We start from the raw sequence: 18,202 nt of genomic DNA on the forward strand, positions 1-18,202 counted from the left end.
GAACACTCTCTAGCATGATCTTTTGACTTCCATTTCTACTTCTATTTTCTTTCCTCTTCAGCTCACTTCACACACACATAGCCGACTTGGCCTTCGTCCTTTTTTTTTTTTTGTTACAATGGAGCTTAGATAGGCTTTCATGCTCTTGATCTATTGTTTTTGTTTTGATTTTAGATTTGTTGTTCTAATTAAATTTGTATTTTTCCCTGTTTTTGATTTGTTGTTTCTATTCTGATTTTAGATTGTGTTTATGTTTTAATTGTGTTACTGTTTGAGAGAGAGATAGATGAACAAAGAAGAGAGGAGAAAAGAGGAAGAATATTTTTTTTTATTCAACCGGGTATTTTTTTTAAGATAAAATAATGGTTTGGAGTTGTTACAATGTTCTTTGGATTAAGAGAACTACCGTAGCAACTTCAAAAAAAATTTTGGAAAAGTTTTGGGTTTAGACATGCTATTGGAGTGTGAATATAGAGCTTTTTTTTTCCAAAAAGTAGAGATAGATGCTATGCTCTTACCACATTACCTTATTCATGGTCCAAAACCTACCTACCTGCCTACCTACCTACCTACTACTTATTCACCCCTTAGAATTTGCTATGAGACTACCAAAGGCCTTGTAGCTGAATTGACATCTCCTCATGTACAAAGTGCTTGGGAGTCTAGGAGGGAAAGGGTTTGAGCTCCAGAGTTAGCAGCATGTTATAATTATTTCTCAAAAAAAAAAAAAAATGAATTTGCTATGAGACTAACGTAGAATTATAGATGTAGTAGCCGAAAATTGAAAACTTTAGGACTTCGATAACATACAAGCAGATGGCACTAAAAGTCGTTTTTGACAGAACTATTGCTATGCGATAATGGGTTCTTCTCCAAGCAAAAGTTCCCTGAACATTGCCACACACAAACTACTCTCATGAATCATTAGATGACCACCATCAGAAACTTCATGATACCGAATCCAAGGCAGCTTTTTCGCCACATATCGTTGCAATTCATATGGCACAAGTTTATCTTCATGACCATGCCATAGATGAACTGAGGCCTCATTGTCAGGAAATGGATTTTTAAGTTCCATTGGGTCGAATTCCCAGTTGCCAAAATGCACCATCATGTCTCGATGAAGCGACTCATAGACACCTTGCTGTCTTATCTTGTGCTGCAAGCGCAAAACATGACCTTGTCATAACCATAAAACACCACAAAAAAATCATGAAGTAATAAAACCAACTCATTTTTGTTTATAGTACTAATTGTTGTGAAGCTCTAGTACCTCATTGGGCATTGGTTCTTGTGACATTTTCTGTACGGTTTGTAGGTCACGTTTGTTAAGAATTATTGGGTGCCTTTGCAAGATAGAAGAATATGGGAAAAACTTTTGGGTCATCCACCAGTACAATAGTGCAGGGGCATAATGTGCAATCCGGAGTTTGCATTGGTCTCTCTTTAGTTGTTTCTTGTATGCTTCATTTTTCAACTTGGGAGGAAAAGAAGGCCACCAATAATTGATCACTGGTACTACTAGAGTCACACCAGCAAGCCTACAGTTCAAGCATTTGGTTACAAATTTAGATTTATATGACTAGTACTGAGCAATGACAATTATTGATATGGTACTTGGCACCATTAATACCACTTTTAATATGCATTAATCACAACTTCACAACAGATTCTATCAGAAGTTATCTAAAAATTGTGAATCAGAGGGATGGGTAAACAAAATTGCTTGAAGTGGGATAACAAAAAGGCCATGAAAATTATAGAATTATAGTGAAAGAGTAATTGACATGCCTGTGTGGTATGTATTTGAGGCAAGCCCAAATTGGATGAGTTCCAATTGACATTCCAATTACATAAAACTTCTGTCCTAGCTTCAGTTGGTCAGCTAGTTCTTGAATGTCATATGCTTCACTCTTCACAGAGCGATTTGGGTTTGGATCACTTTCACCATATCCAGCTCTGTCAAATGACAGAATATATACACCCAGTTCATCCATCGTATCCTGCACACAGCCCCCAAATCCAATTATGTTCATTTCTTTCTACTTTATAAGGGAAATGTTACGATCAATTTTACTTCAAAAAGCTTACGAATCAACGTAACAAAGAATGTTGCTGGTGCCACTTTAACACATAATAAATAAATGTCACAAAATTTGTAATATCCAGGCACTGAAAAACTATGACTAGTATTCAATATGCAAAAAGATTGTTTTGGAGTAGAGTTTGCAAACCTGAGAGAGTGGCAAATATATGTCCTTGGAGCTGTCAAAGCCATGAACAAGGATGACTTTGTACTTGGCATGTTCTTTAGCAACACCCCTCTCTCTATAAGCCAAATGCCTTCCATCATTGAGCTTAATTCTTGGGGAAGAAACAGGTGGACCATTTGGTGTTCCACATATCTTTGGAGGTGGAGGCTTTACACTCCTATAAACGTATATCACAGCACTAACTACCAACACAGATGCTGCCACTGTAAACATCTCTGGACCAAAGAGAAAGTGACATTTATAAAATCATCTTTTATAATGGAACATCTTTAAATGGCAAAAACCTTTACAAATATAATTATCACAGACTGACGAATGAAGAATATGAAGATTCATAAAGAATTACCTGAAGAGGACATAGATAGTTGTTTATGCACAGACAATTGAAGCTTGTACCATATGCTATACAATTGTTAATGAAGCAAACAATAGCACAAGTTTATATATATATATATATATATATATATATCAATATGACAATATCCACTTATCCTCACTAGATAAAATACTGGTAAATAGACATAATTGTTTACTACAAGAAGATCCAAATTTGTGCCACGTAAGCAAATCCAGGGGTATTTTAGTAAGTTGATATAAATTTGGGGCTAATGTTACTTTTGCTTGGGTTGGTTTATTTGCTTTAAAAGTTGGTGAACTAAAAGTCATCCCTATTGACCAGCATTGTTTGCTGTGCTGTGGACTAGTTGCTACAACAAGCACTACTAGCTAACCTTGCATTTGATTTCTACCAGTACTGTACCAACCAAGAAAAACTGATAGAGGTCATCGTAGCAAAATTTTTTTTTAAAAAGCATACATTTGTGGGCCACTAATTTCCCGAAAGTCCTTGTGACTAGCGATGGTGAAAGTGCCAACATCAAGGATTTCACCAACACTTGAAAATTTTCAATATCTAGTTGATAGAATGGTAAATGAATTAAGTTGTGAACAAACTCGTTATTAGAGTTGTAAATGAATCAAGTTGTGAACAAACTTGTTAAAATGATAAATTAAGCTCTATTGTGTATAGGAACATTTTAATAATGTTGTTAAAATAAAAATATTTTGCAGAGTCCCTCCTGATGGTATAACTAATAGTCATGGATGTTGTAATGCCAAATTCAGGTTTAACAAACACTAGGTGGAAGCAGGGTACAAAGACTAAGAGCATTCCCATCAAGGGAGTCAAAATTTTTAGCATTTACCATCTCAAAACACTACTTTTTAGAGCATTTGCAGCAATGGAGCTAAAAAGTTATAATGCTATTTTAGCTCCACCAATATACCAAAAAAGACTTGCAGCAGTGGAGGCAAACCTATAAATTTTAGCTTATTTGCTACAGTGCACATCTATCTATAGATGTGCATGTGCACTGTAGCACACATCTAAAAAATAAAAATTACTTTATAGATGTGCACTGTAGCACACATCTAAAAAAAAAAAATTACTTTTTTATTCCAACTCTGATTAAAATAATATAACTCACTTTATTTTTTTTCATTCTTTTATTCTATCTCACCGTTCACTCTCAGTTCTCTCAAGCTCTCATCTCCCAACCCACTCCACGCCGACGCCGTCTTAGCCCGGCGCACGCCGTCGTCGTCCTAGCCCAGCCCACGCCGTCGCCGTCCCACTCTCCTCTCTCACCGTCACTTTTCGATGTAGCGTAATCGGAAACCAAAGTGTTGGCGAGGATGTTGACAGCGTGGGCAGCATCGACGCATGGGTTTGTCTTCGATTTGTGCTGGGTTTGTCTTCGGTTGGTGATTTTGTTTGGTCTGGATTGAGGATTTGGGTTTTTTTTTTTTTCTCTGTTGTGGACTGCTGCTGGTGGTGGTGGTGGTGGTGGAGGATGTTTGTGCTGTGTGGTGGTGGTGGTGATATATTATTTTATTATAGTAGAAATATTATTATTTTATTGTAGTAGAAATATTATTTTATTGTGATGAATATATTATTTTACTGTGTTGAAAGATAAAATAGATCCATTGCTACAGCATGTGTGTAGGTAAAATAGATAAAGTAACTTTTGGTGGAACTAAATTGCTAAAAATTTAGCTCCACTACTGTGGATGCTCTTAGCTTGCAGGTATTTCAAATAGGAAATAGCAACAAGGTGGGGTGTGATTTGGATAGGGGTGATTTGTCATCAATAATGATGTGAAGTTGACATTAATGTCATAGAGATGAAAGAGAGAAAAATTGTCAATTGTGGTACTGTTAAGAGAAAGAGAGAAAGAATGAAGCAAGCAAAATCCATTTTCGTCCCATTTTCTCTTTACAATGAAAAAAACCCGCAAGGTAGATCAAGACAAATTGGGTCAAGCGGGGTGGGAAACATTTTGTCAATCGAGCCCTTTCCAACTCAAGTTTTGACGGTAATTTTCATTATTTTAAAAATCGAACTAAACCAACCCTAAACTGGCCCAGTAAAAATCGAGAATCAGACCTAATTCTGGTTCTTTGATCATTTTGATTTTTAAAATTATGGTCCTTTTAGAGTTATAGCACATACTTCATATTTTTTTTCCTGTAATTTTTAAATAAAAAATTAGCAAAAAAATTCCATCGTTTTCTATTAAAAAAAGAAAAAAGAAAAAGAAAAACAAACTTCTTATCTTCCTATAATCCCCTTTTCCCTTCAATTTTCTCTCTTATTTCTCTCTCTTTGTAATTCATTGCTCTCTCTCTCTCTCTCTCTCTCTCATTTCGCTTTTTCTCATCTCACCATCTCTCTCTCAATCGTTGGCAGTGGATTGTGGGTTTCTTCAAATTTACCAATCTAACTACTCGGATAAATCTGAGTTAATAACTATATTCATCATTTCAAAACCAACAAAAAACAGAAATTTTTTTTAGCTCTCATCCCAAAAAACAATCTTCTGAAAACTGAAAACATTCTCTAACATACCCTTAAGATTTCGTTGTTTCTTTTTGCAATACATATGATTCCACACAACATTTTATTTATTTATTTATTTACAATACCACAATAGCAGTATGGATATCAGAGAGTTCATACTGAGGAAGATACCATCATATGGTTGGCCAAATAACAAGGAGTTTAGCCAAGCAAAAGTGCCCTGATAATGGTTTCACATACATTGCTGTTATTGATCATTAAATGCCCTCCATCCGGAACCTCATGATAACGAATCCATGGAAGCTTCTCTGAAAGATATCGGTTAAGTTGATAAGGAATCATCTTGTCTTCGTAGCCTTGCCAAATGTGAACTGAGCCCTCATTGTCAGGGAATGGATTGCTTACGTCCAGGGGATCAAATTCCCATTTGGCATAACCAGCTAAAATGTCCCGGTGCAACGATTCATAAACACCTTGCTGTTTCACCTTTTCCTGAATGGAGAAACATAAATGAGAATTATCAGCTGAAGAATCTTCATGTTTTTACTGCTTGCCTCCACATCCCCCAAGGAAATACTAAATCAAATAACTGAGAGAGGAATAGCTTGTAAGGCTTTACAAGTTATTCCTATGAACAATGACAAGAGAAAAATATGTTCAGATTTACAATAATGTGCAATTTGCCATTTTCTATGATGTGGTTAAGGTAAAACCATAAACTTGACAAGCAAAAAAGGTTTTGCAGTTTGGGATGGACCTTAGCAACTGCTGAATTCTAATAGCTTATGACACAAGCAAAAGCAAAAACACTAGAAAACATAGACTACTAATCAAATTTTGAGTCTAATGTGCTAGATATTAAATTCCACCCAGATTACTCAATTAACTATAAACTTGAAACTAAATACCATGATTAATGTGTAATCCTTCTCACAAAATATTAGTGTGGTGTGATAAAAGAAAAATGCATAGGATATGTGACTACCTGGCCAACACTAGGGATTTCTGACAACCTCTTCAAGATCTCAAAATCTTGGTTGGTTAAGTTTGCCGTACCCATGCTTAATGTAGGGAACCATGTCTGTGTCATCCACCAATAGAATAACCAAGGGGTGTGATGTGCAATTCGAAATGTCCTTTGGAATGATGGAGGCAACCTCCCAAACGCCTCTCTTGCTAGATTAGCAGGAAAACAAGGCCACCAGTAGTGTACGAAAGGAACAACCAGGGCAACTCCTGACAACCTGCAAATAATGTCCCAGTAACATATGAAAAGCAACCAGTCAGAACATTAAAATAAAAATTAATTTAAAAAAAAAAAAAAAAAACACAAAGTTAGTAGTAGAAGTAAGGATCATGCCTGTGTGGTATGTATTTCAGGCAACTCCAAACGGGGTAACCTCCCATTGACATTCCCATTACATAAAATTTAGGCCCAATTTGCAATTGATCAGCTAGTTCTTGAATATCAAATGCTTCACTCTTCACTGAGCGTGAAGGATATGGATCACTCTCTCCATAACCTGCTCTGTCAAAGAACAGGATATACATCTTCAGCTCCTCCGTAAGTTCCTGAAAATCAACACATTTTTCACCAATTTACCATGTCTTAGCATATTAAACAAAAAAGTGCACAATGAATTCCAGTTTAATCAGGTTACGAAAAATAAATCACTTATATTAATTATACAATTGAAGATCAAAGAAAAACATCCAGGTAAATCCAGTACCTAGCACCACTTTAAAACTGAGGTTATAAGCTTTATTTTTTATCTTATTTTTGTCCAGTATTAGCTATCAGTCATACAACCTTCACATTGCAAATAAAGACTTCGTATATTGTAATTAATCATCAACAAAACAAGTATGCACATTTTGATGTTTGGTGCAAAGATAAAATCTTGGGTAGTCAAGTGCAAGTGTGTGGGTCCAATGGTAGTTCTAGAGATTGAAAAATAAATATACAAAAAAGTAACTTGAAATGCTAGAGTAGTTTGGATTGATCAGCCGGTTCCTAATTCACCACCTCAATGCTAGAGTAGATCTGCTGGATATAGCGTATTGGACACTTTCAGAGATCAAAAAGAACAGTGATTATGACATCCCCCTAAACAAATAAATGAATGACTGTTTACTGCATCTTGCAGAACAAAATATTTGTGTGTGTGCAAGTGGGTTTTCTACCTAGCCCTGTTATTCAAAAATATGTGTCTTATTTAAATCATGAAAAATGAAACCACTTCAGATAACATGATTTTATTTTTATTCATCACATTTCTGAAAAAATCACATTTGAGTGATAAATTTCTGTCCAGATAGTCTGTGACACAGGAAAATTCAACTAATTTTGGACGAGCTATCAAAAGTAAAAAAATAAAAAGAAATTAAAAATCAGAGCATGTTCATACTTGAGAGATAGGTAGATACACATCTTTTGAGCTGTCAAAGCCATGAATTACAATGATCTTGAACTTAGCCTCTTCCTTTGGAACTCCAGACTCCCTGTAGGCTAAATGCCTTCCATCGCTGAGTTTCACTCTATTTGAAGTGACAGGAGGACCACCTGGTGATCCACATATCTTTGGAGGTGGAGGCTTCAATGCCCGATAAGCCCATCCCAGAAGACCCACTGCTAAAGCTACTGCAATTGGTGCAATCATTGCTGGGAAAGGTAATATCATAGTTACTACAGTACTACCGTACTACCATGTTGATGACAATATTAAAGAACTTCATAAAGAATATTAATAAAATATAGGAGTCTTGAAGTTTTTGAAAATGTTATATGTTCATGAAATACAGTACAGAGAGATATAAACAGGCAGGTTCTCCATATGATATATGGCGCTTCATGGCTTCAGAAACTATGCCATTTATTTAAGAACTTGTTCATTTTGAATATTTGACATCATCATTCTTTCACAAGGTTTATTCATAATATGTTTCATTTCTAGAAAGCAACATGTGCAACATTTTACTTTTCTTTGCTACTTGCAAAAACATACGTCAATGGGAGAAGGATGATCATCAACTTTAGGTGGGAGTTTTGAACCTTAGTCTCTCAAATTGCCAGTAAACTTATAATGGTAATTTGAAATGTCCGCCTGCATAACAAGGTAACACACATGAGGCAACAGGTGCAACATGCACCAAAACAAGCCACCACAATGAATCTCATCCAGCTTTTTTGTTCAGGACATGTGGACGCAAGAACACAGCATGATAGCCATTCGAAAGAAACTTGGGTGGCATAGTGGTTGATAAATGAATCACACCTGTATAAACTCACTGATTTCAACAGTGTCAAAATCAGGGAACACCAAATTTTTTTATCTACCTAACCTCTATGAATCCCACTGCTCTCTCTTAACTATTTTCTGCTTCATCATTATATAAGGGCAATGTGAGGGATTGGGAAGTTGAGGAGCCATCAAACAACGAAAATACAGTAGATGGGGATAATGAAGGTGGGAATATACAGTACAACCATTTTATAGAGGCTGCCTTGCAAAAAGAGGATGTTGAAAAGGAAGAAGAATAAGAGGATTTGCCCTGTTTCAAAGTGTGAAAGGGGTGTCAGAAATAAGGCGAGTGATTTAAACTTACCACCTGACATGATATAATGAATTTTTCAATATGGAATATAAGTTGTCTTGATGAACCCCTTAAACAAAGAGAAGGAAGGCTTCTGTAAGATTTGGTTTGTCCATTACCAGCCTCGTTGAAACTCAGGTTAAGGAAAATTCCTTGAAGATCAAACAATGTCTTGTTCCTGGTTGGGTTTCTTGTTAACAATATGATAGACATTGTTTAGGGGGAATTTGGGGTGTGTGGGAATGAGGATTTGATAGAAGTCAGGAAGTTGTATTACTCAAATCAGTTGCTTCATTGTGTGGGCACTGATAGGAATTGGGATAGCCAGTACTGTGCTTCTTTTGTCTGGGTTCCTTCAAAGTCTGGAAGGTGCACTTGCAATTCAGCATAAAATGAGATTAGATTTAAGCTTCCTAAGGCGGTTTGGGCTAAACTAGATTGGTTTAAAACTGCTACATGCAATCATGCTTCTATTTTTAAGCTTGCAATGAGAAATAGGCTATCAACACGCGACAGACTAGCTTCTTAGGTTTATGATGGTGACCTTTTATGAGTCTTTTGTAGAAGCAAAGTTGAATGCTGCAGTCATTGTGCTTTGAATGTCCTGTTTCTTGAAGAATTTGGCAGCAAGCTTTGATCACGAATTTGGTGACCTAGAGTGAGTATAAATGGATGCCGTTGTCCACTGGGGAATTCAATTTCTTAAAGGAACAATCTTGAAGGTTACTCTCTATAAACTAATTTAGTCGCTGTTGTGACACAGGACAAAACCAAACAGGATGCAATAACAAAATTGAATAACAAAAAATAAAAGATAGCTAACCTAGGAGTTAGCACTTGGGCTTGCTTGGAGTCAGCACAAAGTGAGAGAGAACAATCTAGGAGTCAACATCTATGGAGTAAGCACCATACTATTGGAAAAATTTCAAGAGAAATTTTATTAACCAATCTAACTGTAAAACATAACAGAACTTTGGGTTCCTTAAATAGAGTTCCAAGCTTATTATCCTAGTAGAAAACAACTTTACTAACCTAGTAAGAAAAAAAAATCAGAAAAGAAAATAACCTATACATAAATAAATCCTAAACATTTAGCGATTGGGCTTATGCCTTAGGCCCAATTAATAGCAGGTTCCATCCATAAGGCCAAAGGTTGGGACGTAATCTTTTTGCACATACATTGATAAGTTTATGTAATTAGAGGCCTATATCTTGTGTCCACACCATGTTATTACCATGTTTAGTCTTAAAGGAATGCTTAGGTTCATAATGGAAAGCCTCTCTACTCAAAAACTTATAAGAAAGGGACAAAGAATGTATGTTATGCAGTTCTGGGAAATTAGGAGTAACAAGAGAATGGTAACAAGTTACAGCATAAAGTACCAAGATGCATCATTTCGTATCTTAGATCAATTTTACACATGAGGGGAAAATTAAGAGATTCCTAAAATCAAGGCAATAAGTGGTGAATACAGGCTTATGAGGAGTTGGGATAGGTACACCAATCGAATCAAAGGGATAGAATAGAAATTCTCTCAAGGCATTGAGTAGTCAAAGTTGTGACTTAAAGAGTAAATATCGGTCCGATAACATCATTTCAGAGAAATTATTTGCTATAAGTAAAATATTTTTGTGGGGATTAATTAAATTCAGAGTAACTACCAATCACCTCTCACACACCCTGCAAATGGTGGGAATTTTATGCACTAGGAATAACTTTTTATTAATAATCCATAAGTTCTAAACAAATACTCAATTCTACTCAATCAAAAAAGGATCTTATTAAAGTATATACCACCCTCTAGCCAAGTTTATGCTTGATTTGTAGTTGAATCAAGTACTGCCTCATAATTAAACCAGACAAACCAGCAGTTTAAAATGGATTCAGACTTTAAACTGCTATACACAACTGGATAGGATAAAACCATTTTATAACTGCTTAAGATTACACTGGGTTAATTTCTTGACGACATAAGAACATTGCATGTTGAAATTTCCCAACTACAAAAGTAACAATCAAGCAGACCAGATCAAGCCCAAGAGTAAGTACCAATCCAAAACACAAACTAGTTTAATTTACCAAGATTTTCCGTCATTTCTCAGATTCATTGAAAGTGAAAGTGCTACCTCTAAACTAATAAAGATCAAAACTTTCTAACAAAACAAAGTAACTAATAAATAGAGAGGACTAAACTTGCACTCTATCAAATCAAATGAACTAAATTCCAGCAAATGAAAAGAAACCCATTAACAAGAACTGAAATTCAAACAAAACAGGATAGAAAAGAGTGAAAAAAAAAATTGAGAAAACTCACCTTAGGGAAGTGGGCTTGAACTTTTTTTTTTTTTTTTGTTTCTGGTTTTTGAGCTCAGGCTAATTCAGCTGATACTTTCATCTGTCCCAGCTCTCAACTGCCATTCATTTCAAGTTTCAAGGAACACCGTCATATGTAACGACAACTGAAGCTGACCCACTAGAGAATGTGAACCACCGAGAGTGACCAAGTTTTTATTTTATTTTATTTATTTATTTATTTTCACGGGCAAAAAAACATGACAGAGTTATAGGCTGCAATGCAAACATGTGCAATTATACAAATAAGGTTTTGAGGTTTTTGTTTTCGTTTTTGTTTCGGTCTTTTGTAAGACTAGTAGGTGCATATCATTTCAGGGGATTTATAATTCTATACATTTGTTGTGATGATTAATTTGCATATATGTGAAATAATCCATTTTGCTATTTGATTCTTTCAAAAGAAATTATCTCTTAAAAGTTAAAAGTTTATACATAGATAGGTAAGGCACATTGACATTAATTTAAAAAATACAAAATATCAAAATAAATGAGACACTTTATTATGTGGAAGTTGTATATTTACATCTTTGGAAAGAAAATCCAGAAGTTGGATTTGTTATCTTGTAAAAAAAAAAAAAAATGGATTTATTATCTTTTTATTTTTATTTTTATTTATTATTATTTTTTTGCTTGAAGGTGATTTGGATGGAGGAAAGAATATATTGGGTCAGTTTTGACTAGTCTATTTAGGATCCATAGCCGAATCACCTTTCTTTGAATGTTTGAAACATGATTGTTAAGAAAGAACAAATTCTTATCTTTAATGTATTTTATAAGGGATTGGTTAACGGATACCCTTAGGGCATTTACTAGTTTCTTCCAATTTATAATTATATAATTTGCTTTTAATATTATTATTATTAACTAATTGCAGACCTGTGTGATGTGCAAAAAAAATTTGACGATTAGTTTTTTTGTTAAGTGAAAAATAAAATATAGATAAGACTTTTAAGTATTAGTCTCAAACTTTTCTTAAAATGATACAATTATTTTCTTAAAGTATAGTTGTTACAATATATTAGATTTTTAAAATTAGGCTATCTATATTCATTATTTGAATGTGTTTTAAATTTTGAGATTTTTTTTTTCTTCAGGAAACATAATGCAGTTTACATTTAATTATTGTATAAGGCAAAATATTTTGTAAATAATGTAATGTGTAGTTGAGATTTGTTTCTAGTATTTTTACAAATGGTTCATCCTCAATACATCTTGAATGACTTAAAGAAGAAACAGATATAAGCAAATCCATAAATTATGTTATAAAAAAAATACAAGACTTTAATAACATAGGGAAAATTTAATTTTATAAAGAACTTACCAACATTATACTGAGAATGTGACATCACATAATTGTCATTGATACTATTTTATTGATCATTTAGGGATTAAAAACCTATATTATTATTATTATTATTATTATAAGAAAAAGATATAGATGTTTGTCAATTACTATAAATTTAGAACATCTCTAACCACATGCCTAATAGTGTAAGGAGGATTTTCATCCATCCACACCATGTAATTAGAGATGACAACTTTTAACCAAACCCATTAAGGTTAACCCATTTATTACCCATTTAATTTTGGTAAGTCTTGACTCAACCCAACTAAGCATTTGGATTAAATGGATAAAAACCCACTGAATGATCTAATTAAATGGGTCTAAATGGTTAAATCCACAATGTAACCAAGGGGTAAATCGATCTTTATTTATTTAATTTTTTTAACCTTCAACGTTGATAAGTAGAAAAATAAATTTTAAGCTCCTAAACACAGACAACAGTTTCCCCTCCCTCTCCAAAGAGAAAATCTAAACTCTAACTAGAAAATTTCTTATTGATTTTCTTGAGTTTTCTTCTCATTTTCCCAGCTACCAAGCACATCCTAAGATTGTCTAGTTTCTCTAAGTCTGTCTCTCTCTTTGACTAAGTGTCTATGTTGTGCTCTAAGATCATTAAGATCTGCTTCTCAAGCTCAGAGCTTGGCTAAGGTGATGGTGTTGCAGACCACTGTTGATGACAAAGCCCCTCCATCCATAACATGAACAATGCGTTAGACCCATGCATACCCCATGCCCAAGCAATCAAAGCAGTTTACATTAACCTTTATGTCTACAACGGCCTCATCACACCCTCAACTTCAAGTCCTAGCTGCCGCTGGAGGTGATGGCTGATTTTCGGGGAAGACCTTTGAACCAGGTCTAGCTTGGGTCTTCCACATGGCATGCGTTTTCTAACGTGTAATTTTTCTTGGTATACAAACACTGGGATAGGAGAATTTTATTGGTTTTTTTTTTTTTTTCTCCTAATTTCCTTTCCAATCCTTTGGTTAGATTTGATTTACTAGTTTTTCTTGGCAACGTTACACAGGAATATGAGCGTTTATTGGATTTTTTTTTTCTTTTAATTTCCATTTTCTGTCCTTTGGTTAATTCTTTGAGGCTAGGTTTTAATTTTATGTCTTTGATCCATATGGTGGGTGTTTTGGTAAATTTGTTTTGGAGTGAATGTATTTTAGTAATTTTCTTACTAAATGTTTGGTATTTGTAAGTATATATATATAAATAATATATAGGATAAAACTTAAGTATAGTATTTATGTGTTTTTCCTTAAGTTTCATTCTTAAAATTCAGCCATGTAAATTTTTTCTTATGAGAATAAAGTATATTTTTAGTTAAGTATATCCACACGACTAAATCTTAAGAGAAGAATCTAGGAGCAGTAAGTACCTAAGTACTGTATCTAAATATTGTCATAATATATAAATTAAATAATGGGTGGGTTGGAGATTAAATGGGTTGGGTGGGTAATTGGCATTTAGAATTTATTTAAATGAATAATAAATGGATAAATGAGTGATTGTGTACCCAATCCATTTATGATCTAACCCAAAATGCACCCAATCCGCCAAATTGCTACCTCTACATACAATGAAGAACTTGAGGGGTTGTTTGATTTGTGTTTTTAGAGTGTGTTTGTAGCACTTAAAAACAAACAATAGGTCTGGAGACACAAATTGTTTTCACTTAAACAAAAGTGTGTGGAGTCTACTAAAAAACCTTGTTTAGCTAACTGTTTTCTAAAAATTTGAAGCTAGTCCAAAAGTTACGTAGCCTATAGTTGACTCAAGCCATCAATAATACTATCCACAACAATGATTGCATACGAAATTCTCAAATGTGTGTCCAAACTCTAATTCATAAGACATGTGCAAAGCAATATTATTGCAAGCCTTGTCTACCAAGTACTTGTGCACTACTTTCTCAAAAAAAAAAGTACTGGTGCACTTATAGTGTTTTCATGTGAGATAATCAATATGATTTTTTCTCCATTCTCCAATGCCTTCCGGTTATAACTATTATTAAAAAAAAAAAAAAAAAAAGATTCAATGCAAAAATAAAGCAAAGGACAATGAATGCAAATGCAAAAACTAAACTAAATATTCCTAGGACAAAGGATGACTCTAAAGATGTAACCCTATGAGCAAAACTTGATTACCTACGACATAGCACTAACATTAATTGCCTTAAGAACTCAAACTAAAGACTATTTAGTGGTTTCATAAATAGATCGGCTAATTGATTTTCAATGTAGAAAAATTCAAAAGATATGACTTGAGTTACATAAGATCATGAATAAAGTAGTACCTAATGTTTTTGTGCTTAGTCCTAGAGTGTTGAACATTGTTTTCGGTTTTAGGGTTTTTTGTTTTTGTAAGAATAGTAGAGTAGATGCACATTATTTCAGGAGAATTTTATAATTTTATATATTTGTTTTAAAAATTAATTTGCGTATAGATGAAATAATCAATTTTCCTTTTTGATTCTCTTAAAAAATTGATCTTTTAAAATTTCATATATGGATAGGCAAGGCACATTGAAATTAATTTAAGAAATAAAAAAAATCAAAATCAATTACGCACTTTATTATGTGTAAGTTGTATTGTATTTTCTTTGGGAAAAAAATTCTAGAAATAGGATTTTTTTTTTTAATTTATTAATATCATGTTTTTCCCCTTAGATAATTGCAAGGATCCTGGTTAAGAACTTAAGGGAATTATTATTATTATTATTTTATATATATATATATATATATAAACTAAAATCTCTGAAACTTCCATAATTTTCCACCTCATAATTTTAACTTATAAAAAATTTAAAAATTTTAAACTAAATAGTGAGAGAGTCCTAACAGGATTTGCTCTCTCTCTTTTTTCCTTAATCCTAAAGTTTTTTTTTTTTTTTGAAACCTAAAGTGAGTCATTAAAAAAAAAAAAAATTAACATGTGGTCCTTTTTTAAACTAAATAGTAAGAAAGTCATAACAGGAGTCTCTTTCTTTTTTTACCTTAATCCTAAAGTTTTTTTTTTCCCTTACCTGAGTCATTTTTTTTTTGAAACCTAAAGTGAGTCCTTTAAAAAAAATTATAATTATTTTTTTAATCCTAATTCTAACGTTAGTCTCTCAAAAAGTAAAAAATTTTGGTTTTATATTATATATAGATAATAATAATGATGTGGTAAGTTTTAAAGATATAATAATGCAATTTGTAGATATACTATCAAGATAACATAGATTAGATTGGTAGTGGATAGTAGATTTAATTGCAGTTAAGTATTATGTGAGGTCATCACCATGAAATAGTCCACGTTGGGATGTGTTATGTGGAACCAATGATATGAAAGAAAAATAATTTTTCTAAACCATTATATTGAACAAAAAATTACTTATTTTTATTCATTTTCAAGTTATACATTTTTTAAAGTTAAGTCATAAACCTTTAAGCAAAATAAGTACTTTAAATTTTTATTATTATTATTAACTCATGCATCTTAATGGGCACATTGTACATAATGATAATAAACATAAACATAAAAGAAAATAACAATAAACATCAACATGATATTAAAACTATTAAAACTAATGATCCTTGTACTTAATTATGATTTTTTTTCTAGAAACGCCATTAATTTAAACCTCTATGGATTATTGTTTTGCCAATATTTATTTTTTCACCATGACGGACTTAAAATGGTAAATTAAACAAGTGTTTGATTGAATTTATTGATTAGTATCAATTGCATTTGTGTTTGAGAGATTGAATAACACATATGAAGAAAAATGAATTATCAATATTACAATCAAACAAAAATTCATAATATTTCTTTCATAAAAAAATCATAATATTTCTTTTAGTAAATCTACCTAGGGAACTCTAAGTTAATAATTGGCATTATCCTACCAAGGTAGGTGCAACTCTTAAAATTTTATAGGGAGTCCAAATAATATATATATATATATATATATATATATATACACACACAGATATAGAGAAAAATGAGTCCAACTAATACGAGGTTATGTTTTACTGTCTTAAAATATATTTGCGCAAATTGTGGTAGCTATAATGATGATGATTAACTATAATAATAATCATAATCACCTTACCAGTTCTAACAAAGATGAGCTATAATAATGATGATAATCAATTGACTGAATTACCAAACTCATTTTTTGTATTTGTTTGACTTAATTTTTCTCACACATTGCTTTTTCTTTTCTTTTTTCCTTTCTTTTTTGAAAAAAAAAAAATTCTAATAAAAGACAGAGTGTAACAAAAGTTTATAACTCACATAAAGTTTGAAAGTAATACCATTCAATATAGCAATGATAACTTTTTTTTTTTTTTTAATGTCAATTTTGTTAAGGATGGTTTTAATATAAAATTTCATTAATCTAAGAGTTTCTCTTTTAAGTCTATTCTTTATTCATACTGTCTCTTTTATTTTTCAATATCAATTATATTATAAATATTTTTTCTTTAGTTCAAATAATAATTGATAAATTTTTCCATATCAATAATTAATTACAATTATATATATTTCTAATATGTGTGGTGTATTGTCGCAGGCAACTAAAAATAAAACCTATACTCCTAAAAGAACAAACCTTGGTCTAAGTCAACATCCACCATCGGAATTTTACAACTGATCATCGATACAAGTATATATCAATTCACACTTTGAATATCCATCGTTGGAACTATTTTCCTATCTTTCCTTAGTTGCAGTTAATTAGAAAACAAACAATCTAATTAACCCTAGCTACTAAACAACCCAAGACAAGCGCTAAAGGTTTAATCTAGTAGCAGCCTTAAGAATTAAAGAGATCGATGAAGTTAAACAACATAAACACAAGCGGTTGCATTTAATTTAGTCGAGCGTTCTTCCTAAGATCTAATAATTTCCGACACAGTAAATCATTAAATCTTGATTGCTTCATAAATTAGAGAGATCAAACAATTACGGATTTGATATCTAACCTACCAGTACATTACAACAAATAATAAACTAGTAGGTCTCCTAGTAATTAAACGAGACAATGCAATCATGAAAATGGGCACAGAAGAACATCTGATATTCAAAGTATAAGTTGAACAATAAAAAAAAATTAGATTTTATAGTTTTATTGATTTTGAGACTTCAGTTTCCTTCAACCAAATATAAAAGTTTAGCCAAGTAGGGTTATGATGAAAACTCAAAGGACATATTAGAGAAGAGGGGAGAGAGAGAGACATGTCCCCAATTCTGATTTCTCCTCCCGCATTTACACGTTAATTCCCCCTTTCCCAAGCCTACAAAATCTCCTAAAAATATTCTAAATAATAATATCCAAATTTGACTAATTAAGGAAAAATATTAAAAATAAAACAAAGTCCTAATATAACTAGGAAAGTGGTGTTTTTTCAGCTGGAATTTTTGTGCACCAGATCTAGAAGCTTCTGAAAATAAACCGCATTAGATATTAGAATTTCAGGCAAAGGAACATTCCGAACGTCAGCAGTGTAGGTGTAGCAATTTCAAGCCCGATTAAAACCTTGATGAGGCCTGTATCTCTCACAACCCAAAACATGAAAGTTGTAGAGCTTTGTCTTGGAGTTCCATAGCATCTTGAATCATCTCAATCGGAGCTCTGATGAGAGAGTTATTGGCAGATTACAAAGCGATGTCAAAGCTGTCCAGAATCACCCAATTAACTACGTTTTGCACTTAATGCCTCCATTTGCATCCTAAATCAAAATATAAGAATAATGAGTACATTTAGGCACAAATA

General features: G+C 32.8%; 2 protein-coding genes across 3 annotated transcripts; both read right to left on the reverse strand.

The window, feature by feature from the left end:
* Positions 1–768: 768 nt before the first annotated feature.
* Positions 769–2,705, reverse strand: LOC115979493. 2 transcript variants are annotated; one of them, XM_031101546.1, is made up of 5 exons: positions 2,620–2,705; positions 2,235–2,488; positions 1,792–2,003; positions 1,274–1,541; positions 769–1,159 (listed from the first exon to the last, which is right to left on the reverse strand). In XM_031101546.1, exons 1-5 carry the CDS (start codon positions 2,630–2,632, stop codon positions 851–853), a joined length of 1,056 nt encoding a protein of 351 aa, XP_030957406.1. In that variant the 5' UTR covers positions 2,633–2,705; the 3' UTR covers positions 769–850. The 2 variants fall into 2 exon arrangements, with proteins under 2 accessions (XP_030957406.1, XP_030957413.1); XM_031101553.1 differs by having other exon boundaries at positions 785–1,159; positions 2,235–2,476.
* A 2,407-nt stretch (positions 2,706–5,112) lies between these two features.
* LOC115979507 lies at positions 5,113–11,236 on the reverse strand. Its single transcript, XM_031101564.1, has 5 exons — positions 11,047–11,236; positions 7,546–7,799; positions 6,498–6,709; positions 6,123–6,381; positions 5,113–5,629 (listed from the first exon to the last, which is right to left on the reverse strand). The coding sequence occupies exons 2-5, from the start codon at positions 7,795–7,797 to the stop codon at positions 5,339–5,341; spliced, it is 1,014 nt and encodes a 337-aa protein (XP_030957424.1). The 5' UTR covers positions 7,798–7,799; positions 11,047–11,236; the 3' UTR covers positions 5,113–5,338.
* Positions 11,237–18,202: the final 6,966 nt, after the last annotated feature.

This window comes from Quercus lobata, chromosome 1 (genome assembly GCF_001633185.2).
Source record: "Quercus lobata isolate SW786 chromosome 1, ValleyOak3.0 Primary Assembly, whole genome shotgun sequence".
NCBI classification, from domain to species: Eukaryota; Viridiplantae; Streptophyta; class Magnoliopsida; order Fagales; family Fagaceae; genus Quercus; species Quercus lobata.

Excerpts from the sequence above, each read along its gene's own strand:
- LOC115979493 (XM_031101546.1), bottom strand. Across the intron at positions 1,542-1,791 it reads CTCAAATACATACCACACAG|GCTTGCTGGTGTGACTCTAG; the intron begins GCATGTCAATTA and ends CTTGAACTGTAG. Across the intron at positions 1,160-1,273 it reads AAGAACCAATGCCCAATGAG|CACAAGATAAGACAGCAAGG; the intron begins GTACTAGAGCTT and ends TTGCGCTTGCAG.
- LOC115979507 (XM_031101564.1), bottom strand. The coding sequence starts at position 7,797 with ATGATTGCACCAATTGCAGTAGCTTTAGCAGTGGGTCTTCTGGGATGG. Across the intron at positions 6,710-7,545 it reads TGTATCTACCTATCTCTCAA|GAACTTACGGAGGAGCTGAA; the intron begins GTATGAACATGC and ends GTTGATTTTCAG. Across the intron at positions 6,382-6,497 it reads CTGAAATACATACCACACAG|GTTGTCAGGAGTTGCCCTGG; the intron begins GCATGATCCTTA and ends CATTATTTGCAG.